This window comes from Tachyglossus aculeatus, chromosome 8 (assembly GCF_015852505.1).
Source record: "Tachyglossus aculeatus isolate mTacAcu1 chromosome 8, mTacAcu1.pri, whole genome shotgun sequence".
NCBI lineage: Eukaryota > Metazoa > Chordata > Mammalia > Monotremata > Tachyglossidae > Tachyglossus > Tachyglossus aculeatus.
This window is the reverse complement of record NC_052073.1, coordinates 38,145,019-38,170,750: the sequence shown is the minus strand read 5'-3', so window position 1 is coordinate 38,170,750 and position 25,732 is coordinate 38,145,019. Positions and strand designations below refer to the sequence as shown.

Below are 25,732 nucleotides of genomic sequence, written 5' to 3'. Positions count from 1 at the left end.
CAATGTTATTATTATTATTATTACTCCAAACTACTTCTCAAGTACATCCACATGGACCACACAGCCTATATGTTGAGTGAGCAGAGAATACCGCAAACATCGGAAAGATGAAACTGAAAGGTTCTCTAACGAACCATCTGGACAGTAACGAGAAGGCACTAAGGAAACTCTCTAAGGGCAGATTCAGGGAGACTCGGAAACGCGAACCCTCAGTTCTCACGAGTCCTTTTCCGTCCCCAGGAGGAACAGTCCAACATTATTATTATTATTATTATCACTCCAAGCTACTTCTCAAGTACATCCACATGGACCACACAGCCTATATGGTGAGTGAGCAGAGAACACCACAAACATCAGAAAGATGAAACTGAAAGGTTCTCTAACGAACCACCTAGACAGTAACGAGAAGGCACTAAGGAAACTCTCTAAGGGCAGATTCAGGGAGACTCAGAAACGCGAACCCTCGGTTTTCATGAGTCCTTTTCCGTCCCCAGGAGGAGCAGTCCAACGTGAACCTCTCCAAATTCCGCAAGATCCAGCACGAACTGGAGGAGGCGGAGGAGCGGGCGGACATCGCCGAGTCCCAAGTCAACAAGCTGCGGGTCAAAAGCCGGGAGGTGCACACCAAGGTCGTCAGCGAAGAATGATCCCCAGCCCCTCAGCTGGACGGCGGCGGCGGCGGGAGGAAGACCCAAAATGTGCACTTCTTCCTTGCTCTGCCTTCGTTACTGTCTGTTCTGTCCTTTATTTCCAAGAAATAAAGACTGTAGAGAACTTTGCAAGCAAATAACTCTCTTGACTTTCTTTGGCTTTAACTCTTCCTGTCTCAGAAAGACGCAAGGTTTTCTTTTCCAGGCAGATTTTATTGCAGCAGCGGCGAAGCGGGCTTAATTGTGTATCATCAGCAAAGACATTGAAAAACTTGGGTAGACCAGTCTGAGTTTCTCAATCTTGACCAACCCAGACTTACTAGCACCCCCATTATAATCAGATCCTAATAACTGCAATATTTGTTAAGCAAGCACTGAGCTAAACTTTGGGATAGGTATAAGATAATCAGGTTGGATACAGTCCCTGTTAATCAATCCATCAATCCTAATTATTGAGGGCTTATTGTGTACAGAGCACTGTACTAAGCGCTTAGGATAGTACAATAGAAGAGTTGGAAGTCATGTTCCCTGACCACAGCAATCCTGTAGCTAGAGAGACTCACAGTCTATAAAGGAGGGAAAACAAGAATAATAATAATAATGATGGTATTTGTTAAACGCTTACTATGTGCAAAGCACTGTTCTAAGCGCTGGGGAGGAGACAAGGTGGTCAGGTTGTCCCACGGGGGGCTCACAGTCTTCATCCCCATTTTACAGATGGGATAACTGAAGTCCAGAGAAGTGAAGTGACTTGCCCAAAGCCACACAGCTGACAATTGGCGGAGCTGGGATTTGAACCCGTGGCCTCTGACTCCCAAGCCTGTGCTCTTTCCACTGAGCCACGCTGCTTCTCTCTCCCTGTCAATCAATCAATCCTAATTATCGAGGGCTTACTGTGTGCAGAGCACTGTACTAAGTGCTTAGGATAGTACAACAAAAGAGTTGGAAGTCATTTTCTTCTAGACTGTGAGCCCGTTGTTGGGTAGGGACCGTCTCTATATGTTACCAACTTGTACTTCCCAAGCGCTTAGTACAGTGCTCCGCACACAGTAAGTGCTCAATAAATACGATTGAATGAATGAATGTTCCCTGACCACAGCAATTCTGTAGCTACAGGGACTCAACTTGTACTTCCAAAGCACTTAGTACAGTGCTCTGCACACAGTAAGTGCTCAATAAATACGATTGAATGAATGAATGAATGAATGAATGACAGTCTAAAAAGGAGAGAAAACAAGGATCAAATCTCCATCGTACAGAGGAGGAAGCTGAGGTCCAGAGAAGTGAAGTGACTTGCCCACAATCCCACAACAGGCACGAGGGGTAAGAACTCAGGTCCTCTGACCCAATGGTCTTTAATATCATTAATGATAATAATAATAATAATAATGGCATTTTTTAAGCGCTTACTATGTGCAAAGCACTGTTCTAAGCACTGGGGATGTTACAAAGTGATCAGTTTGTCCCACGGGGGGCTCAAAGTCTTAATCCCCATTTTCCAGATGAGGGAACTGAGGCCCAGAGAAGTGAAGTGACTTGCCCAAAGTCCCACAGCTGACAACTGGCGGAACGGGGATTTGAACCCATGACCTCTGACTCCAAAGCCTGTGCTCTTTCAACTGAGCCATGCTGCTCCCTTCACCCAGGGAGCTTATAGTCTAGAGGTATTGATACTAGCAAATTAGGACCTTACCTCTTGTTTTACGAAATAAAGAAGAGGAAGGGTCAAAGCAGGTCAGTGCTGTAAAGAAAATCAATCAATCAATCTATCAATCAATAAATCGGAAAGAGCCCGGGCTTTGGAGACAGCTCAGCCACTTGTCAGCCGTGTGACTTTGGGCAAGTCACTTCACTTCTCTGAGCCTCAGTTCCCTCATCTGGAAAATGGGGATGAAGACTGTGAGCCCCTCGTGGGACAACCTGATTACCTTGTATCTACCCCAGCGCTTAGAACAGTGCTTTGCACATAGTAAGCGCTTAACAAATACCAACATTATTATTATTATATAAATAAATAAATCACTGATCGATTCCTAAAATGTCAGGATCTTTCCTCTTGTTTTCCCAAAGAGGCAGGGACAAAGCATGTCAGTGATGTAAAGAAAATCAATCAGCCCATCGTTGATTGATTACTGGCACATCAGGGTCTTACTTTTTGTTTTTCCAGATAAAGAGGAAGCAGGGTCGAAGGAGTTTCAGAGCTATAAAGGAAACAGAGAACACAAGTCACATCTCTGGGCCTCAGTTCCCTCACCTGTCAAATGGGGATGAAGACTGGGAGCCCCACCTGGGACAGCTTGATCACGTGGATCACTATTACGCTATTTATTTATTATTACTCTATTTATTTATTATTACTCTACTCATTTATTATTACTCTATTTATTTTACTTGTACATTTCTATTCTATTTGTTTTATTTTGTTGATATGTTTTGTTTTGTTCTCTGTCTCCCCCTTCTAGACTGTGAGCCCACTGTTAGGTAGTGACCGTCTCTATGTGTTGCCAACTTGTACTTCCCAAGCGCTTGGTGCAGTGCTCTGCACATGGTGAGCGCTCAATAAATACGATTGATTGATTGATTGATTGATTGATTGGAGAAGCAGCGTGGCTTAGTGGAAAGAGCCTTGGCTTTGGAGTCAGAGGTCACGGGTTCAAATTCCGGCTCCGCCAATTGTCAGCTGTGTGACTTTGGGCAAGTCACTTAACTTCTCTGTGCCTCAGTTGCCTCATCTGTAAAATGGAGATTAGGACTGTGAGCCCCCCGTGGGACAACCTGATCACCTTGTATCCTCCCCAGCGCTTAGAACAGTGCTTTGCACATAGGAAGCGCTTAACAAATACCAAAATTATTATTATTATTATTATCTCTCACTGAACCATGAAAACATTTGTACGGGGTTATTCGGGGATGGGGAATCTCCGGGGGACCCCGAGAAGCCGAGGTCAAAACCTGAGGGGAACCCGGGTGTCCTGTCAGCGCGCCGAGCGGGGACGATTCATCCAGACAATCCCGATGAATGAGACAATGGCGGGATCGGAATCCCAGCTCCGCCAATTGTCAGCTGTGTGACTTTGGACACGTCACTTAGCTCCTCTGGGCCTCAGTGACCTCATCTGTAAAATGGGGATGAAGACTGTGAGCCCCCCATGGGACAACCTGATCACCTTCATTCATTCATTTATTCAATCGTATTTATTCTATCAATCAATCAATCGTATTTATTGAGCGCTTACTGTGTGCAGAGCACTGTACTAAGCGCTTGGGAAGTACAAGTTGGCAACATACAGAGACAGTCCCTACCCAACAGTGGGCTCACTTGAGCACTTACAGCATGCAGAGCACTGTACTAAGCACTTGGGAAGTCCAAGTTGGCAACATCTAGAGACGGTCCCTACCCAACAGCGGGCTCACAGTCTAGAAGGGGGAGACAGACAACAAAACAAAACATAGTAAGCTTCCCAGCGCTTACAACAGTGCTTTGCACATAGTAAGTGCTTAATAAATGCCATCATTATTATTATTATTACTATCCTGACCCAAGCGGGCCCAGATCAGGGAGGCTCCACGGGCCCCGTGGATCGTTTCCAGATCAACCGCTAACGAAGTATTTATAGGAGATTGATTCGCTTCCTTAATGCGACAAGAAATACTTCTAATTATACCCGCACACCTCTGCAGTCAGTGACTATTCTGCTAGGAGATTGCCAGAGCTGTTTTTGCCAGGAATGTTTTGACCCACGAAAGCTGAGGCAGCTGCTGCGTGTGCAGATTCACCCCTATAAAAGCGCGGCTGGGGCGGCCTGCCCCGTCTTTCCTCAAAATCCTCGAGGTACGCGCGAGGCGGGTCCCCGTCGGAAGGGACGGGGTCAAAGGGAGAGGGTCTTGGGCCTTGGCTTTTCGGGGTCCCCCCCATTCCCCAACCCGTTACGCGTGAAGTTTCCGGGGTTCGGTGAGAGATGTGTTCTCTGCTTCCTTTGCAGCTCTGCCCTGCGTTGACCCTGCCTCTTCTTTATCTGGTAAACCAAGAGGTAAGAAGCGGATCTCCCCTCCTAGACTGTAAGCTCGCTGTGGGCAGGGAATGTGTTAGATGATACTGTCATATTGCTTTTATTGTCCCCTCCCAAGTGCTGACTGCGGTGCTCGGCACAGAGTAAGGGCTCAATACATACTAATAATAATGATGGCATTTGTTAAGCGCTTACTATGTGCAAAGCACTGTTCTAAGCGCTGATTTAATGATTTGCTAATACTCCCCTTCTCCCCGCTAAACCCCGGGGGTTGGGGGGGACTTACCCCTCTAGGCTGAGGCTAGCGCTTAGTACAGTTCTCTGCACACAGAGCACTTTTTTATTTATTTATTTATATTTATTTATTTATATTCATTTTTTATTTATAAATATCAATAAATAAATATAAATACATAAATTTAAATATAAATTTAAATTTATAAATTTATATTAATAGAAATTTAGATATAAATAAATAAATTTATAAATAAATATTTATTTATTTATTTATTGAGTAAGCGCTCAATAAATACGATTGATTGATTGAGGCAAGTTTTTACCCCAAACATTTGCTTCCGGGTCGTGAGATCGCACAGTTGCGGCTCAGAGATAATAATAATGATTAATGGTATTTGTTGAGTGCTGACTATGTGCCAACCACTGTTCTAAGCGCTGGGGTAGATACAGGGTGATCAGGCTGTCCCATGTGGGGCTCACACTTTTAACCCCCATTTTCCAGATGAGGTAACTGAGGCACAGAGAAGTTAAGTGACTTGCCTAAGTCACACAGCAGACAAGTGGCAGAGGCAGGATAAGAACCCACGTCCTCCGACTCCCAAGCCCGGCTCCTTAATAATAATAATGGCATTTTTTATTAAGCGCTTACTATGTGCAAAGCACTGTTCTAAGCGCTGGGGTAGATACGGGGTGATCAGGCTGTCCCATGTGGGGCTCACACTTTTAACCCCCATTTTCCAGAAGAGGTAACTGAGGCACAGAGAAGTGAAGTGACTTACCCAAGGTCACACAGCAGACATGTGGCAGAACTGGGATTTGAACCCACGACCTCGGACTCCCAAGCCCGGGCTCCTTCCACTGAGCCACGCTGCTTCTCAGGGATGGCACCTCTGAAGTCTAGACTGGGAGCCTGTTGTTGGGTAGGGACCGTCTCTCTATGTTGCCAACTTGGACTTCCCAAGCGCTTAGTACAGTGCTCTGCACACAGTAAGAGCTCAATAAATACGATGGAATGAATGAATGAATAGAATAATCCTAATTGTGGAATTTGCCAAACATATAAATGCCAAGCATTTATACGTCCAAATCCTTGTTCTAAGCACTGGGGTAGATATAAACTCATCAGGTCAGACACTGTTACTGTCCCACAGGCTAAGGAGGCAGGGAGAACAGTTCATTCATTCAATCATATTTATTGAGCGCTTCCTGTGTGCAGAGCACTGTACTAAGCGCTTGGGAAGTCCAAGTTGGCAACATATAGAGACGGTCCCTACCCAACAGTGGGCTCACAGTCTAGAAGGGGGAGACAGACAACAAAACATATTAACAAAATAAAATAAATAGAATAAATATATACAAAATAGAGTAATAAATCCGTACAAACATATATACATATATACAGGTGCTGTGGGGAGGGGAAGGAGGTAAGGGGGAGGATGGGGAGGAGATCACACAGAGATAATAATAATTATGGTATTTGTTAAGCGCTTACTATGTGCCAAGCACTGTTCTAAGCGCTGGGGGAGATACAAGGTAATCTGGTTGTCCCATGTGGGGCTCACATGTGAACCCCCATTTTAAGGATGTGGAAATGGAGGCCCAGAAAGGCGAAGTGACTTGCCCAAGGTCACATGGCAGGCAACCGGCGCAGCTGGGATTAGAATCCAGGTCCCCCGACTCCTAGTCCTGGGCTCTTTCCACTGAGCCACGCTGCTTCTCTGTAGATAATAATAATAATAATAATAATAATAATAATAATAATAATGGCATTTATTAAGTGCTCACTATGTGCAAAGCACTGTTCTAAGCGCTGGGGAGGTTACAAGGTAATCAGCTTGTGTCACAGGGGGTTCACAGTCTTAATCCCCATTTTACAGGTGAGGTAACTGAGGCCCAGAGAAGTTAAGTGACTTGCCCAAAGTCACACAGCTGACAATTGGTGGAGTATCACGGCTACTCTGGTGAACATTCTGACCAGAAAGTTGGCCTTTATATCTGTTTCCGGGCTCCCTGGAAAACTTAACCTTTAACCTTGAAAATAATGACCTTCAAACACCTCCTGGAAGGGGAAAAGATGGGTGTGAGACTGAGGGGGTGGTTCTGCTGGTGAAATATGCCTTAAACCAGAAGGCGCACACTCACTCGAGTCCTCGTTCTGGCTTTTTCATTTGCAAATGAGCTCATTTCTTCATTCCTTGACTTTTCCATGGATGAAATGGGAAGAAAAATGAGGGTGATGGCAACAAGGAGGATGCTGAAGATAATAATATTAATAGCAATACGCCCTGAATACTTCAGTGACAAAGCGAGGTGCTTTTTGAGGGGACGATTTTGGATAATTTTCAGAAAATCATTTCCTATTCCAGGGATATCCTGAGGACTAACCAACAGTGGATAATTTGTTATTATTAGCAGAGAAGAGTAGTAGAGATTAGTAGAGAAGCAGCGTGGCTCAGTGGAAAAGAGCGCGGGCTTTGGAGTCAGAGGTCATGGGTTCAAATCCCAGCTCCGCCGATTGTCAGCTGTGTGACTTTGGGCAAGTCACTTAACTTCTCTGTGCCTCAGTTACCTCATCTGTAATAATGGGGATGAAGACTGTGAGCCCCCCGTGGGACAACCTGATCACCTTGTAACCTCCTCAGCGCTTAGAACAGTGCTTTGCACATAGTAAGCGCTTAATAAATGCCATCATTATTATTAGCAGTAGTAGTAGTATTAACACTACTACACTATATTAATATACTATACTATGTGTGTTAATAATAATAACAACACATATAATGATAATACTATGTATTAAGCACTTACTCTGTGCCAAGCACTTGGGTAGATACAAGATAAGCAAGTCCCACATGAGGCTCGCAGACTAAGTAGATGCCCATTCTGCAGAAGAGGGAACTGAGGCACCAAGAAGTGAAGTGACTTGCCCAAGGTCACTTGGCAGGTACTTTACAATTTCTTCAGCATTTTGGGAAAAGACCGTGCAAGATTCAGCAATGAGTTTGACAAGTAGGCAAAAGCCGAAAAGAACGAGGGAGCATTTTCTTAAACAAAGCAAACAATAATTCTCTGGGAAACCCGCGAAAAACCAAGACGAAACTAAATTGAGTTAAAAATGCTGGTAGCGTTCTTCCTTTCTAAACCGATCCCAAATTCCCCTTTGTAAAACACAACACAAGAATTCTCAAGGGAGGGCTAAATGACCATTTTACGCCTAATACTCCCTAATAATCTGGCAAAATGAGAGGTAAGACCCTGATTTGTTAATACTCTCATTCATTCTATCGTATTTATTGGGCACTTACTGTGTGCAGGACACTGTACTAAGCGCTTGGGAAGTACAAATCGTCAACCTACCCTGGGGGAAATTAACCCGCTAGGTTGAGGCCGCTCCGTGGGCAATCCTTTCACCCACAGACATTTGCTCCTGAGTCGTGAGAACGGTCAGCTGCAGCTCAGACATCGACTTCCCAGAAATCTACAATAATAATAATTGTGGTAAATAATGATGGCATTTATTAAGCGCTTACTACGTGGAAAGCACTGTTCTAAGCGCTGGGGAGGTTCCAAGATGATCAGGTTGTCCCACGGGGGGCTCACAGTCTTCATCCCCATTTGACAGATGAGGGAACTGAGGCCCAGAGAATAATAATGATAATAATGGCCATTAAAAAAATAATAATAATGGCAGGTTGTCCCACGGGGGCTCACAGTCTTCATCCCCATTTTACAGAGAGGCCCAGAGAAGTTAAGTGACTTGCCCAAAGTCACACAGCTGACAATTGGCAGAGCCGGGATTTGAACCGTGCCCTATCCACCGAGCCACGCTGCTTCTCTGGTACTCGCAGAGCGACTACTCTGTGCAGAGCCCTGTTCTAAGCACTGTGGCAGATGCAAGAGCCACCTCTCTCCGGGTTCAAGGCCTTAGTTTCGCTCCCTAAAATCATCGGCAAGTCACTTAATTTCTCTGTGCCTCGGTTACCTCATCTGTAAAATGGGGATGAAGACTGTGAGCCCCACGTGGGACAACCTGATTACCTTGGATCTACCCCAGTGCTTAGAACAGTGGCACATAGTAAGCGCTTAACAAATACCGCCGTTATTATTATTATTATCATCAATTGTATTTATTGAGCGCTTACTGTGTGGAGAGCACTGTACTAAGCGCTTGGGAAGTACAAGTTGGCAACATATAGAGACGGTCCCTACCCAACAGTGGGCTCACAGTCTATTATTATCGGGGCCCCTGGACCTTTAGTCTACGGACTGAGAACTTGGGTGTCTACTTTACCTGCCTCCTTAGGAGGACTGGCCTCTTTTCGCTTTAATGTCAGAACGCCTCCCGGCATCCCCCAGATCTCCGACGGGATGTTGTAATGTGGGAAGGGAGCTTAAAGCATCATAAAACCCACGCTACCAATATACTTCTTCTTCCAAATCCGTGATCTGATCTCTCTTGTCACTGCTGACGAGTGACAGACCCAAGTGACCTCTGAAGCCAAGCCAGCGAGGGATGTTGTCCCTTCACGCTTCATCAGCGAGTGTTTTTGGTTTTTTCCTTTGCTTGTTTCTTTTCCGCTCCAAATCCTGAATCGTCACCGTACCAAATCTCCTCCCCGCTAGAGCCCGGAGCGGCGGAGCCGTCGATAAACCGCAGCCATGAGTTCGGACGCCGAGATGGCCGTCTTCGGGGAGGCCGCCCCGTACCTCCGCAAGTCGGAGAAGGAGCGGATCGAGGCCCAGAACAAGCCCTTCGACGCCAAGATTTCGGTCTTCGCCGTGGAGCCCAAGGAATCCTACGTGAAGAGCGTCGTCCAGAGCCGCGAAGGCGGGATGGTCACGGTCAAGACCGAAAAAGGCGCGGTGAGTAAAAAACCGGGAAAAGGAGAAACCTGTTCCGTGGCTCTTTCATTCATTCAATCCGTCGCATTTACTGAGCGCTTACTGTGTGCAGAGCACTGTGCTAAGAGCTTGGGAGAGTACAATATAAAAACAACAATAATAATGATGGTATTTGTTAAGCGCTGTTCTAAGCGCTAGGGTAGATACAACCTGATCACCCCCCAGCGCTTAGAACAGTGCTTTGCACATAGAAAGCGCTTAACAAATGCCATTATTATTATTATACATGGTAATCAGGTTGTCCCACATAATCATAATGATGTCATTAGTTAAGCGGTTACTATGTGCAAAGCACTGTTCTAAGCGCTGGGGAGGTTACAAGGTGATCAGCTTGCCCCACGGGGGCTCACAGTCTTAATCCCCATTTTACAGGTGAGGTAACTGAGGCACAGAGAAGTGAAGTGACTCACCCAAAGTCACACAGCTGATTATAATAATAATAATAATAATAATAATAATAATAATAATGATAATTGGATTTGTTAAGCACTTACGATGTGCAAAGCACTGTTCTAAGCGCTTGGGGGATACAAGGTGATCAGGTTGTCCCACATGGGGCTCACAGCCTTCATTCCCATTTTCCATATGAGGGAACTGAGGCCCAGAGAAGTGAAGTGACTCGCCCAAAGTCACACAGCTGCTAAGTGGGGGAAGTAGGATTAGAACCCACATCCTCTGACTCCCAAGCCTGGGCTCTTTCCACTAAGCCACACTGCTTCTCATTACAACAATACACAGGCACATTAAATAGACAAGTTCATTCAATCGTATTTATTGAGTGCTTACTGTGTGGAGAGCACTGTACTAAGCGCTTAAACATTAAAATTGCCATCCCTGGATGGGCATGAACCACCAACCTTTCGGTTAACAGCCAAACGTGCCAACTGATTCAAGTGGAGAAGCAGCGTGGCTCAGTGGAAAGAGCCCGGGCTTTGGAGTCAGAGGTCATGGGTTCAAATCCCGGCTCCACCAATTGTCAGCTGGGTGACTTTGGGCAAGTCACTTCACTTCTCTGGGCCTCAGTTACCTCATATTGAAAATGGGGATTAAGACTGTGAGCCCCATGTGGGACAACCTGATCTCCTTGTAACCTCCCCAGCACTTAGGACAGTGCTTTGCACATAGTAAGCGCTTAATAAATGCCATTAAAAAAAATAAACAGGACCGTTTCCTGTTTGCTCTGTCAGACTCTGACGGTCAAGGAAGATCAGATCTTCTCCATGAACCCGCCCAAGTATGACAAGATCGAGGACATGGCCATGATGACCCACCTGCACGAGCCCGCCGTGCTCTACAACCTCAAAGAGCGCTACGCCGCCTGGATGATCTACGTGAGTCCGCTTTTTTATTTCCCACGGAAATCCCCAACCCCGTGGGCTCCAAGGCCTGGGAATTTTCACATTCCAGGTGAAAGCCTAGCGGAGTTCTCCTTCCGTCTGAAAAGGTGGTTACCGGGATGAGCCGACCAAATTGAAGAGCCCAGGTCGGCTCCGGGGCAGCCGCGGTCGATAGGAAGGCTCGGCTTGGAGCCAGCCGGCTGCAAGAGAGGGGAAGCCAGAAACCAGAGAGGAAGCTTGTACTTCCCAAGCGCTTAGTACAGTGCTCTGCACACAGTAAGCACTCAATAAATACGATTGATTGATTGATTGATTGAAGCGGAAAGCCAGAGCGCTGAGATCCGTGGGATCGAAAGCAAGAAACGGGGAGGACACTGAGGCAGGGAGGATGGAAAGCGAAAACGAGGAATTGGGAGGAGGCCCTAGAGAAGCAGTGTGGCCTAGTGGAAATAATAATAATGATGGTATTTGTTAAGCGCTTACTAATCAATCAATCAATCAATCAATCGTATTTATCGAGCGCTTACTGTTTGCAGAGCACTGTACTAAGCGCTTGGGAAGTCCAAGTTGGCAACATATAGAGACGGTCCCTACCCAACAGTGGGCTCACAGTCTAGAAGGGGGAGATGTGTTACTATGCGCCGAGCACTGTTCCAAGCGCTGGGGTAATAATAATAATTATAATGATGGCATTTGTTAAGCTCTTACTATGTGCAAAGCACTGTTCTAAGCGCTGGGAGGGATACAATGTGATCAAGTCGTCCCACGTGGGGCTAACCGTCTTACTCCCCATTTTTCCAGATGAGGTCACTGAGGCTCAGAGAAGTGAAGTGACTTGCCCAAGGTCACACAGCAGACATGTGGTGGAGCTGGGATTCGAACCCATGACCTCTGACTCCAAAGCCCGGGCTCTTTCCACTGGGCCACGCTGCTTCTCGGGTAGATACAAGGTGATCTAGACTGTGAGCCCACTGTTGGGTAGGGACCGTCTCTATATGTTGCCAACTTGGACTTCCCAAGCGCTTAGTACAGTGCTCTGCACACAGTAAGTGCTCAATAAATATGACTGATTGATTGATTGATCAGGTTGTCCCATGTGGGGCTCTCAATCTTCATCCCCATTTTCCAGATGAGGGAACTGAGGCCCAGGGAAGTTAAGTGACTTGCCCAAAGTCAAACAGCAGACAAGTGGTGGAGCTGGGATAATAATAATGGCATTTATTAAGCGCTTGCTATGTGCAAAGCACTGTTCTAGGCGCTGGGGAAGTTACAAGGTGATCAGGTTGTCCCATGGGGGGCTCACCATCTTAATCCCCATTTTACAGATGAGGTCACTGAGGTATAGAGAAGTTAAGTGAGTTTCCCAAAGTCACACAGCTGACAATTGGTGGGACAATTGACATGGGAGTCGAACCCATGACCTCTGACTCCCAAGCCTGGGCTCTTTCCTCTGAGCCACACTGCCCTGAGAATCAGAAGGACCTGGTTTGTAATCCCAGCTATGCCACTTGTCTGCCATATGACCTTGGGCGAATAATAATAATAAGAATAAGAATAATAATAATAACAACAACAACAACAATAATAATAATGGCATTTATTAAGCACTTACTATGTGCAAAGCACTGTTCTAAGTGCATCTAAATCAGCTTAATTTCCCAGCTCTCTCTCCCTTCCATGAAGTCTATGCACTTGGCTCTTTGAGCACGTGGTTTTCACCTCGCTCACAACACAGTGCTCTGCACACAGTAAGCGCTCAATAAATACGATTGATTGATTGATTGATGTCCAAAACTATACATCTAGAAATTTAGAGACAGGGAATGTGGCTGTTGTTGGAGGAGAAGCAGCGTGGCTCAGTGGAAAGAGCCCGGGCTTTGGAGTCGGAGGTCATGGGTTCAAATCCCGGCTCCGCCACTTGTCAGCTGGGTGACTTTGGGCGAGTCACTTCACTTCTCTGGGCCTCAGTGACCTCATCTGAAAAATGGGGGTGAAGACTGTGAGCCCCTGCATGGGACAACCTGATCACATTGTGACCTCCCCAGCGCGTAGAATAGTGCTTGGCACATAGTAAGTGCTTAATAAGCAGTATGGCTCAGTGGCAAGAGCCCGAGCTTTGGAGTGAGAGGTCATGGGTTCGAATCCCAACTCTGCCACAAGTCTGCTGTGTGATCTTGGGCAAGTCACTTCACTTCTCTAAGCCACAGTTCCCTCCTCTGTTAAATGGGGATGAAGACTGTGAGCCCCCCGTGGGACAACCTGATCACTTTGTATCCTCCCCAGCGCTTAGAACAGTGCTTTGCACCTAGTAAGCACTTAACAAATGCTATTATTATTATTATTATTAATAAATGCCATCATTATTATTATTGTGTTGTACTCTCCCAAGTGCTTAGTACAGTGTGTTGCATGCAGTAAGCCCTCCACGATTGATTGATTGATTAATATTAATGTCTGCCACCCCCTCTAGACTGAAGCACTTAGGAGTCAAGTCTATGTGATCAATCAATCAATCAGTGATATTTACTGAGCACTTACTGTATGCAGAGCAGAGTAATAATAATAATAATAATAATAATACTGATGATGGCATTTCTAGACCGGGCTCTTTCCATTGAGCCACGCTGCTTCTCTAGATAGGAGAAGCAGAGTGGCTCAGTGTAAAGAGCACTGGCTTTGGAGTCAGAGGTCATGGGTTCAAATCCTGGCTCCACCAACTGTCCGCTGTGTGACTTTGGGCAAGTCACTTCACTTCTCCATGCCTCAGTTCCCTCATCTTAAAACGGTGAGCCCCCCGTGGGACAACCTGATCACCTTGTAACCTCCCCAGCGCTTAGAACAGAGCTCTGCACATAGTAAGCGCTTAACAAACACCGTCATTATTACTATTATTAGGAGGGGATAAGCTGATGGAGGGTTTTAAAGCTGACGGGAAAGAGTTTCTGTTTGATGCGGAGGTGGCTGGGCAACCACCGGAGGTTTCTGAGGATAAGGGAAATGGGGACTGAATGTTTTTGGAGAAAAATGATCCGGGCAACGGAGTGAAATGAAGACTGAAGTGTGGAGAGACAGGAGGCAGATGCAGCAATCGGAGCGGGTTGAGAGCTTGGATTAGTGGAGGAGCAGTTTGGACGGAGAGGAAAGGGCAGGTTTTAGCAATGTTTCAACCCTCCCTCCACAAATCATCATCATCATCATCAATCGTATTTATTGAGCGCTTACTATGTGCAGAGCACTGTACTAAGCGCTTGGGAAGTACAAATTGGCAACATATAGAGACAGTCCCTACCCAAGAGTGGGCTCACAGTCTAAAACGGGGAGACAGAGAACAAAACCAAACATACTAACAAAATAAAATAGAATAGATATGTACAAATAAATTAAATAAATAAATAGAGTAAAAAAATATGTACAAACATATATACATCCGCCAAGCTGACTCTCTTCCTCCCTTCAAAGCCCTACTGAGATCTCACCTCCTCCGGGAGGCCTTCCCACACTCAGCCCCCTTTTCCCTCTCCTCCTCTCCATCCCCCCCGCCCTACCTCCTTCCCCTCCCCACAGCACCTGGATATATGTCTGTACAGATTAATCTATTTATTTTACTTGTACGTATTTACTATTCTATTTATTTTGTTAATGATGTGCTTCTAGACTGTGAGCCCACTGTTGGGTAGGGACTGTATCTAGATGTTGCCAGCTTGTACTTCCCAAGCGCTTAGTACAGTGCTCTGCACACAGTAAGTGCTCAATAAATACGATTGATTGATTCTAGCTTTGTTTCTATTTCATTCATTCATTCAATCGTATTTATTGAACGCTTACTGGGTGCAGAGCACTGGACTAAGCGCTTGGGAAGTTTGTCCTGATGACACCAGTCCACATGTTTTGTTTTGTTGTCCATCTCCCCCTTCTAGACTGTGAGCCCGCTGTTGGGTAGGGACCGTCTCTAGGTGTTGCCGACTTGGACTTCCCAAGTGCTTAGTACAGTGCTCTGCACATGTTAAGTGCTCAGTAAATACAATTGAATGAATGAATGAATATATGTTGCCAACTTGGACTTCCCAAGCGCTTAGTACAGTGCTCTGCATACGGTAAGCGCTCAATAAATACAATTGAATGAATGAATGACTATATGTTGCCAACTTGTACTTCACAAGCACTTAGTACAGTGCTCTGCACACGGTAAGTGCTAAATAAATACGATTGAATGACTATTTATTTTACTTGTCCATATTCACTATTCTATTTACTTTGTTAATGATGTGCTTCTAGCTTTATTTCTATTTGTCCTGACGACTTGACACCCATCCACATGTTTTGTTTTGTTGTCTGTCTCCCTCTTCTAGACTGTGAGCCTGTTGTCGGGTAGGAACCGTCTCTATCTGTTGCCAACTTGTACTTCCCAAGCGCTTAGTAAAGTGCTCTGCACACAGTAAGCGCTCAATAAATACAATTGAATGAATGAATGAAAGTAAGCACTCAATAAATATGATTGAATGAATATGTTGCCACCTTGTACTTCCCAAGCGCTTAGTCCAGTGCTCTGCACACAGTAAGCGCTCAATAAATACTATTGAATGAATGAACGAATGAATGACCTTGGATATGTCACTTCACTTCACTTGTATAGATGTATATATGTCTGTACATATTTATTACTCTATTTATTTATTTATTTATTTTACTCGTACATATCTATTCTATTTATTTTATTTTGTTAGTATGTTTGGTTTTGTTCTCTGTCTCCCCCTTTTAGACTGTGAGCCCACTGTTGGGTAGGGACTGTCTCTATATGTTGGCAACTTGGACTTCCCAAGCGCTTAGTACAGTGCTCTGCACACAGTAAGCGCTCAATAAATACGATTGATTGATTGATTGATTGATTCTCTCTGCACCAGTTCTCCCTCCTACTCAGACTGCGAGTCATCATCATCATCAATCGTATTTATTGAGCGATTACTGGGTGCAGAGCACTGTACTAAGTGCTTGGGAAGCACAAATTGGCAACATAGAGAGACAGTCCCTACCCAACAGTGGGCTCACAGTCTAAAAGGGGGAGACAGAGAACAAAACCAAACGCACTAACAAAATAAAATAAATAGAATAGATATGTACAAGTAAAATAAATAAATAAATAGAGTAATAGATACGTGCAGACATATACACATATATACAGGTGCTGAGTCCCATGTGGAACTGGGACCTAACCCACCTGTAGTTACCCCAGCTCTTAGTACAGTGTTTGACACGTAGTAAGCACTTAACAAATACCATTTCAAAGTTAAAAAGCCCAGTCTTCCAGCCACTTTCAGGCGGTACCTTGAGAAACGGTGAATATTGATGAAGCAAAGTCATCCTTTCTGTTCTCCCCTTGGGAAACGGTGAATATTGATGGTGAAAAAAGTGACCGAATGGTTCTTTCTGTTCTCCCCTCCACCTTCTCTCCTCATCCGCCCCCGTCCCCGCAGACGTACTCGGGCCTCTTCTGCGTCACCGTCAATCCCTACAAGTGGCTGCCGGTGTACAACCCGGAGGTGGTGACGGCCTACCGAGGCAAGAAGCGACAGGAGGCCCCACCCCACATCTTCTCCATCTCCGACAACGCCTACCAGTTCATGCTCACCGGTGAGTGATGTCGTCGCTTTGAACTCATTCATTTAATCGTATTTATTGAGCGCTCACGGTGTGCAGAGCACTAAGTACAGTGCTCTGCACACAGTAAGTGCTCAATAAATACGATTGATTGATTGATTGATTGACTAAGCACTTGGGAAGTCCAAGTTGGCAACAGATAGAGACGGTCCCTACCCAACAGCGGGCTCACAGTCTAGAAACAGGCTCACAGTCTACTGGGCGACCTTGGGCAAGTGGCTCCATTTCTCTGGTCCTCAGTTCCCTCATCTGTAAAATGGGGATTAAGACTGTGAGCCTTACTGTGAGCCTGCTGTTGGGCAGGGACAGTCTCTATATGTTGCCAACTTGTTCTTCCCAAGCGCTTAGTCCAGTGCTCTGCATACAGTAAGCGCTCAATAAATACTATTGAATGAGGGAATGAATATGGGATATGGATTGTAGAGAAGCAGCGTGGCTCAGTGGAAAGAGCCCGGGCTTTGGAGTCAGAGGTCATGGGTTCAAATCCCGGCTCTGCCAATTGTCAGCTGGGTGACTTTGGGCAAGTCACTTCACTTCTCTGGGTCTCAGTGACCTCATCTGTTAAATGGGGATTAAGACTGTGAGCCCCATGTGGGATAACCTGATCACCTTGCAACCTCCCCAGCGCTTAGAACAGTGCTTTGCATGTAGTAAGTGCTTAATAAATGTCATTATTGTTATTATTATTATTATTTGGGATATGGATTGTAGAGAAGCAGCGTGGCTCAGTCGAAAGAGCCCGGGCTTGGGAGTCAGAGGATGTGGGTTCATTCATTCATTCATTCATTCAATCGTATTGATTGAGCACTTACTGTGTGCAGAGCACTGTACTAAGCGTTTGAGAAGTACAAGTCGGCAACATATAGAGATGATCCCTACCCAACAATGGGCTCACAGTCTAATCCTGGCTCCACCACCGACCAGCTGTGTGACTTTGGGCAAGTCACTTCACTTCTCTGGGCCTCAGTTCCCTCATCTGTAAAATGGGGATTCAGACTGTGAGCCCCCCATGGGACAACCTGATCACCCCGTATCAACAACCAGTGCTTAGAAACGTGCTTAGCACAAAGTAAGTGCTTAACAAATGCCATCATTATTATTATTATCTTCACCATCAACAATATCAGCATCGACATCACCATCATCCATTGATATCAGTCAATTGTATTTATTAATAGCAATTATAATGATGGTATTTGTTAAGTGCTTACTATGTTCCAAGCACTGTTCTAAGCGCTGGGGAGGTTACAAGGTGATCAGGTTGTCCCACAGGGGGCTCACAGTCTTCATCCCCATTTGACAGATGAGGGAACTGAGGCCCAGAGAAGTGACGTGACTTGCCCAAAGTCACACAGCTGACAATTGGCGGAGCTGGGATTTGAACCCCTGACCTCTGACTCCAAAGCCCAGGCTCTTTCCACTGAGCCACGTTGCTTCCAAGCGCTTAGTACAGTGCTCTGCACACAGTAAGCGCTCAATAAATACAACTGAATGAACGAATGAATAGTAAGTGCTTAAGAAATCCCATTATTATTATTATTATTGTCATTATTATTAAAGCACCAGGGAATTAAGCCCACTGAACGTGTCTTTCGGTTTCTCTCGACAGACCGTGAGAACCAGTCTATCTTGATCACGTAAGTAGATTTCACGTTCTAATTCGCGTTGGTCTCGAACGGCAGAATCGGAGGCCGCGCTGGGGGATCTGACCTCTTCCTCCTGTTTGGGTTTGGCAGCGGAGAATCCGGGGCCGGGAAGACTGTGAACACCAAACGGGTCATCCAGTACTTCGCAACAATTGCGGTCACTGGGGAGAAGAAGAAGGAGGAAACGGGCAAGTTGCAGGTGGGGGCTAGTTTCCGGGGCCGGGCCATCCCTCCCATCTTACCTCCTTCCCTTCCCCACGGCACCTGTATATATGTTTGTACATATTTATTACTCTATTTATTTATTTTACCTGTACATATCTATTCTATTTATTTTATTTTGTTAGTATGTTTGGTTTTGTTCTCTGTCTCCCCCTTTTAGACTGTGAGCCCACTGCTGGGTAGGGACCGTCTCTATATGTTGCCAACTTGGACTTCCCAAGCGCTTAGTCCAGTGCTCTGCACACAGTAAGCGCTCAATAAATACGACTGATTGATTGACTGATTGATTGTCTCCCCCTTTTAGACTGTGAGCCCACTATTGGGTAGGGACTGTCTCTATACGTTGCCAACTTGTACTTCCCAAGCGCTTAGTACAGTGCTCTGCACACAGTAAGCGCTCAATAAATACGATTGATGATGACGATGAAGCCCATCCTCCCGACGGTGTCCGAACCGCTCGATTTGACCTTCCCCATCTGCCTCTTTCCAGGGCACCCTCGAGGACCAGATCATCAGCGCCAACCCGCTGCTGGAGGCCTTTGGCAACGCCAAGACTGTGAGGAACGACAACTCTTCGCGTTTTGTAAGTCTGGGGGACGTGGGGACCCCTCAGACCCACCCCACGAGACTGACGGCACCGCCGTCGGGGGGAACGGACCCTGGCTCGGTCGTTGGCCTAGAGGTTTTTTCCCTCCTTTGTGTCTGAAAACGCTCATTCTTTTCCTTCTCAGGGCAAATTCATCAGGATCCACTTTGGGACCACAGGGAAACTGGCTTCGGCCGATATTGAAACATGTAAGGACTTACAGCATTGAACCCCTACGGTCTGGTCCAGCTCATTCCCCAGGCTGCCTTTTTTTTTATTAAAAAAAAGATATTTGTTAAGTGATTACAACACTGTACTAATCAATCAATTAAATGTATTTATTGAGCGCTTACTGTGTGCAGAGCACTGTACTAAGCGCTGGATAAATACAATTGATTATTCTAGGTCTCCTAAAGAATTTTAGATTCCGGCCCCCCAGCTTTCCCACGGCATAAATGTCCATTTCTTTTTACTCAATTATTTCCTCTCACCCAGGATTTCTAGTAATAATAATAAGGATGATGGTATTTGTTAAGCGCCTATTATGTTCCAAACACTGTTCTAAGCACTGGGAAGGTTACAAGGTGATCAGGTGGTTCCACTGGGCCCCATTTTCCAGATGAGGTAACTGAGGCCCAGAGAAGTGAAGTGACTTGCCCAAAGTCACACAGCTGACAGTTGGCGGAGCTGGGATTTGAACCCATGACCTCTGACTCCAAAGCCCGGGCTCTTTCCACTGAACCATGCTGCTTCTCCGAGCACTGGGATAGATACCAGCTAATCAGGTTGGATAGAGTCCCTGTCCCATATAGGGCTCACAGTCTTCATCCCCATTTTACAGACGAGGGAATTGAGGCCCAGAGAAGTGATGTGACTTACCCAAAGTCACCCAGCAGACAAGCGGCAGACAAATATCATGGTGGACAGTCCTGGCCAGGGTTCCTATGGCATGGCCTTGGCCACACAAGCAGCGTGGCTCAGTGGAAAAAGCCTGGGCTTTGGAGTCAGAGGTCATGGGTTCAAGTCCTGACTCCACCACTTGTCAGCTGTGTGACTTTGGACAAGTCACTTTATCTCTCTGTGCCTCAGTGATCTCATCTGTCAAATGGGGATGAAGACTGTGAGCCCCCCGTGGGACAACCTGAACACCTTGTATCTCCCCCAGCGCTTAGAACAGTGCTTTGCACATAGTAAGCGCTTATTATTATTATATTCTTTTCCCAGTCATTTACCTGCAGAGTTCATTTCTGCTTCTCTTTTTCTGGGGGACCTATACAGGACAGGGATTGTGTCTTATCTGATTATTTTGAATTTATTCTCTCTCTTTCTGCCAGCATACTCTTCTAACCAATAACAATAATAATAATAATAATAATAATGGCATTTATTAAACGCTTACTATGTGCAAAGCACTGTTCTAAGCACTGAGGAGGTTACAGGGTGATCAGGTTGACCCATATGGGGCTCACAGTCTTAATCCCCATTTGACAGATGAGGGAACTGAGGCCCATGAGCCCGCTGTTGTGTAGGACCGTCTCTATATGTTGCCAACTTGTACTTCCCAAGCGCTTAATACAGTGCTCTGCACACAGTAAGCGCTCAATAAATACGATTGAATGAATGAATAAAGTGACTTGCCCAAAGTCACACAGCTGACAAGTGGCGGATCCGGGATTTGAACCCATGACCTCTGACTCCAAAGCCTGGGCTCTTTCCACTGAGCCACGCTGCTACTCTAATAATAATAATAATTATAATAATAATAATAATAATAATAATGATCAAAGTGTTTGGATCATAGAAAGTCCTTAATAATTATTCATCAGGGATATTTATGGAGCACTTACTATGTTCAGAGCACTGGAGTAAGAGCGTGGGAGAGTCAATACAACAGAGTTGGTGGACATGTTCCCTGCCCACAACGAGATTACAGTTTAGAGGGAGAGAGAGAGAGACGTTGATATAAATAGATATAATTCATATCTAGATTGGAGAAGCAGCGTGGCTCAGTGGAAAGAGCCCGGGCTTTGGAGTCAGAGGTCATGGGTTCAAATCCCGCCTCTGCCACTTGTCAGCTGGGTGATTGTGGGCAAGTCACTTCACTTCGCTATGCCTGTTCCCTCATCTGTAAAATGGGGATGAAGACTGTGAGCCCCCCGTGGGACAACCTGATCACCTTGTAACCTCCTCAGCGCTTAGAGCAGTGCTTTGCACATAGTAAGCGCCTAATAAATGCCATTATTATTATTATTAGCATATAAATAGAGAAGTAGCGTGGCTCAGTGGAAAGAGCCCAGGCTTTGGAGTCAGAGGTCATGGGTTCAAATCCCGGCTCCGCCACTTGTCAGCTGGGTGACTGTGGGCAAGTCACTTCACTTCGCTATGCCTGTTCCCTCATCTGTAAAATGGGGATGAAGACTGTGAGCCCCCCGTGGGACAACCTGATCACCTTGTAACCTCCTCAGTGCTTAGAACTGTGCTTTGCACATAGTAAGCGCCTAATAAATGCCATTATTATTATTATTATATGAATAGAGAAGTAGCGTGGCTCACTGGAAAGAGCCCGGGCTTTGGAGTCAGAGGTCATGGGTTCAAATCCCGGCTCCGCCACTTGTCAGCTGGGTGACTGTGGGCAAGTCACTTCACTTCTCTGGGCTTCAGTGACCTCATCTGGAAAATGGGGATGAAGACTGGGAGCCCCCCGTGGGACAACCTGACCACCTTGTAACCTCTCCAGCGCTTAGAACAGTGCTTTGCACATAGTAAGCGCTTAATAAATGCCATTATTATTATAAATAAATTCCGGATATGGATGGAAGCGCTGTGGGGTTTGAGCACACTTTACCTTTCTTTCCAGATCTGCTGGAGAAGTCCCGAGTGACCTTCCAGCTGAAGGCTGAACGTAGCTACCACATCTTTTATCAGATCATGTCCAACAAGAAGCCCGAACTGATTGGTAAGCGACCCCTTGGCCTGATTCTAGTGATAGGTGAAAGCCTTTCAAATATCAATCCCTTGTATTCATTAATAATAACAATAATGGCATTTGTTAAGCACTTACTACGTGCAAAGCACTGTTCTAAGCGTTGGGGGGATACAAGGTGATCAGGTTGTCCCACTTGGGGCTCACAGTCTTAATCCTCCTTTTATAGATGAGGCTCAGAGAAGTTAAGTGACTTGCCCAAAGTCACACAGCTGACAATCAGTGGAGCCGGGATTTAATAATAATAATAATGACATTTGTTAAGCGCTTACTATGTGCAAAGCACTGCTCTAAGCTCTGGGGAAGATACAGGGTGATCAGGTTGTCCCACTTGGGATTCACAGTCTTAGTCCCCATTTTACAGATGAGGTCACTGAGGCCCAGAGAAGTTAAGCGACTTGCCCAAAGTCACACAGTGACAATTGGTGGAGCCGGGATTTGAACCCATGACCTCTGACTCCCAAGCCCGGCCTCTTTCCACTGAGCCACGCTGCTTCTCTATGATGAGAAAGATGAGATCGAGGTACAGTGAGTAGGTTGGCGCTAGAGAAGCAGCGTGGCTCAGTGGACAGAGCCCGGGCTTTGGAATCAGAGGTCATGGGTTCAAATACCGGCTGCTCCAATTGTCAGCTGGGTGACTTTGGGCAAGTCACTTCACTTCTCTGGGCCTCAGTTCCCTCATCTGGAATATGGGGATGAAGACTGTGAGCCCCCCGAGGGACGACCTGATCACCTTGTAACCTCCCCAGTGCTTAGAAGAGTGCTTTGCACATAGTAAGTGCTTAATAAATGCCATTATTATTATTATTATTCTCTGGGCCTCAGTTCCCTCATCTGTCAAATGGGGATTAAGACTGTGAGCCCCCCGTGGGACAACCTGATCACCTGGTAACCTTCCCAGCGCTTAGAACAGTGCTTTGCACATAGTAAGTGCTTAATAAATGCCATTAAAAAGAAAAAAATACCCTGGAGGGTCTATGTCTATATGTTTGTACGTATTTATTACTCTATTTATTTTACTTGTACACATCTATTCTATTTATTTTATTTTGTTAATATGTTTTGTTTTGTTGTCCGTCTCTCCCTTCTAGACTGTGAGCCCACTGTTGGGTAGGGACCGTCTGTAGATGTTGCCAACTTCATCATCAATCGTATTATTGAGCACTTACTGTTGAGCGCTTACTGTTGTACTAAGCCAACTTGGACTTCCCAAGTGCTTAGTACAGTGTTCTGCACACAGTAAGCGCTCCATTGATTGATTGATTGATTGATTGACTGATTGAGGAGTGGGGAGATGTGGCCTGAACGTTTCAAATACGCGCGACATCTTACCTCCTTCCCTTCCCCACAGCACCTGTATATATGTATATACGTTTGTACATATTGATTCCTCTATTTATTTATTCATTTATTTATTTTACTTGTACCTATCTATTCTATTTATTTTATTTTGTTAGTCTGTTTGGTTTTGTTCTCTGTCTCCCCCTTTTAGACTGTGAGCCCACTGTTGGGTAGGGACCGTCTCTGTATGTTGCCAACTTGTACTTCCCAAGCGCTTAGTCCAGTGCTCTGCACACAGTAAGCGCTCAATAAATACGATTGATTGATTGATTGATTGAGGAATGGGGATGTGGCCTGAACATTCCAAATCTTACCTCCTTCCCTTCCCCACAGCACCTGTATATATGTATATACATTTGTACATATTTATTACTCTATTTATTTATTTTACTTGTACATATCTATTCTATTTATTTTATTTTGTTAGTCTGTTTGGTTTTGTTCTCTGTCTCCCCCTTTTAGACTGTGAGCCCACTGTTGGGTAGGGACGGTCTCTATATGTTGCCAACTTGGACTTCCCAAGCGCTTAGTCCAGTGCTCTGCACACAGTAAGTGCTCAATAAATACGATCGATTGATTGATTGATTGATTGTCTCCCCATTTTAAACTGTGAGCCCACTGTTGGGTAGGGACTGTCTCTATATGCTGCCAACTTAGAATAAATACGATTGATTGATTGATTGATTGTCTCCCCCTTTTAGACTGTGAGCCCACTGTTGGGTAGGGACTGTCTCTATATGTTGCCAACTTGGACTTCCCAAGTGCTTAGTAGAGTGCTCTGCACACAGTAAGCGCTCAATAAATACGATTGATTGATTGATTGATTGATTTCCATGGCCTAAAGTGGCCCCAACCGGGGCTCTGTTTCGCCCCACCAGAGATGCTGCTGATCACCACCAACCCCTACGACTTCGCCTTCGTCAGCCAGGGAGAGATCACCGTCCCCAGCATCGATGACCAAGAAGAGCTGATGGCCACCGACGTAAGCAACCGCAGAGGGACGGGATACGTTGTCCTTTGCCATTATTTCTCATCGCCCTCGGTTGAGCGCCTTCGACGTCGGGAGGGTAACACAGAACCGGCCAATAGGTTCCCCGCCCACCGCGAGCGTAGAGTCTAATATAATAATAATAATTGGCGTTTGTTAAGTGCTTACTCTGTGCAAAGCACTGCTCTAAGCTCTGGGGAGGATACAGGGTGATCAGGTTGTCCCACGTGGGGCTCTCAGTCTTAATCCCCATTTTACAGATGAGGGAACTGAGGCCCAGAAAAGTGAAGTGGCTTGCCCAAAGCCACACAGCTGACAAGTGGTGGGGCAGGATTTGAACCCACGACCTCTGACTCCAAAGCCCGGGCTCTTTCCACTGAGCCACGCTGCTTCTCCAATGACCTTTGACTCCAATTATTATTAATAATAAAAATAATAATAATAATGGTATTTGTTAAGCACTTACTATGTGCAAAGCACCGTTCTAAGTGCTGGCTCTTTCCACTGAGCCACGCTGCTTCTCGTCTTTCTCACAATCTCAATCTTCGTCACCGACAGGGGTATTTCCTGAGGGCCTGCTATGTGCGGAGCCCTGTACCCATTACTTGGAAGAGCATGACCGAGTCAGTGATGCCTTCCCTGCCCTCCGCGCGCTTACAGTCTACTGTCTTGAACTCTTCGGCAGAGCGCCATCGATATCCTGGGCTTCTCCGCTGATGAAAAAGTGTCTATCTACAAGCTGACGGGGGCTGTGATGCACTACGGCAATATGAAATTCAAACAGAAGCAACGGGAAGAGCAGGCTGAGCCGGACGGTACAGAAGGTACATGTGAATTTTGAGGAATTAAATCCCACTCCCTCCTACCTAGACTGTAAGGCCCATGCAGGACAGATTCATTCATTCCTTCATTCAATCGTATTTACTGAGCGCTTACTGGGTGCAGAGCACTGGATTAAGCACTTAGCGCTGTCCTCCTCATTCATTCATTCATTCAATCGTATTTATTTAGTGCTTACTGTGTGCAGAGCACTGGACTAAGCACTATGGGAATATGAAATTGCCCACTGTTGCATAGGAACTGTCCCTATATGTTGCCAACTTGTACTTCCCAAGCGCTTAGTCCAGTGCTCTGCACACAGTAAGCGCTCAATAAATACGATTGATGATGATGAA

General features: G+C 45.7%; 2 protein-coding genes across 12 annotated transcripts in view; both read left to right on the top strand.

Annotated features, from left to right (window-relative positions):
* LOC119931847 (myosin-1) overlaps nucleotides 1-647 on the top strand; it is a 53,572-nt gene extending 52,925 nt beyond the window's left edge. The window contains exon 39 of the mRNA XM_038750770.1: nucleotides 495-647. Within this exon, the coding sequence (XP_038606698.1) occupies nucleotides 495-647 (153 nt within the window). The remainder of the gene's footprint in view (nucleotides 1-494) is intronic.
* An 8,909-nt stretch (nucleotides 648-9,556) lies between these two features.
* LOC119931846 (myosin-4-like) overlaps nucleotides 9,557-25,732 on the top strand; it is a 76,927-nt gene continuing 60,751 nt past the window's right edge. For 9 of the 11 annotated variants that reach the window (XM_038750758.1, XM_038750767.1, XM_038750760.1 and 6 more), the window contains exons 1-10: nucleotides 9,557-9,760; nucleotides 10,987-11,130; nucleotides 16,608-16,764; nucleotides 18,401-18,428; nucleotides 18,528-18,636; nucleotides 19,150-19,242; nucleotides 19,391-19,454; nucleotides 22,103-22,201; nucleotides 24,448-24,551; nucleotides 25,243-25,381. In XM_038750758.1, coding sequence (XP_038606686.1) covers nucleotides 9,557-9,760; nucleotides 10,987-11,130; nucleotides 16,608-16,764; nucleotides 18,401-18,428; nucleotides 18,528-18,636; nucleotides 19,150-19,242; nucleotides 19,391-19,454; nucleotides 22,103-22,201; nucleotides 24,448-24,551; nucleotides 25,243-25,381 — 1,141 coding nt within the window. Of the gene's footprint in view, nucleotides 9,761-10,986; nucleotides 11,131-16,607; nucleotides 16,765-18,400; nucleotides 18,429-18,527; nucleotides 18,643-19,149; nucleotides 19,243-19,390; nucleotides 19,455-22,102; nucleotides 22,202-24,447; nucleotides 24,552-25,242; nucleotides 25,382-25,732 lie in introns of all 11 variants that reach the window. The other 2 variants (XM_038750762.1, XM_038750769.1) reach the window with 1 other exon arrangement.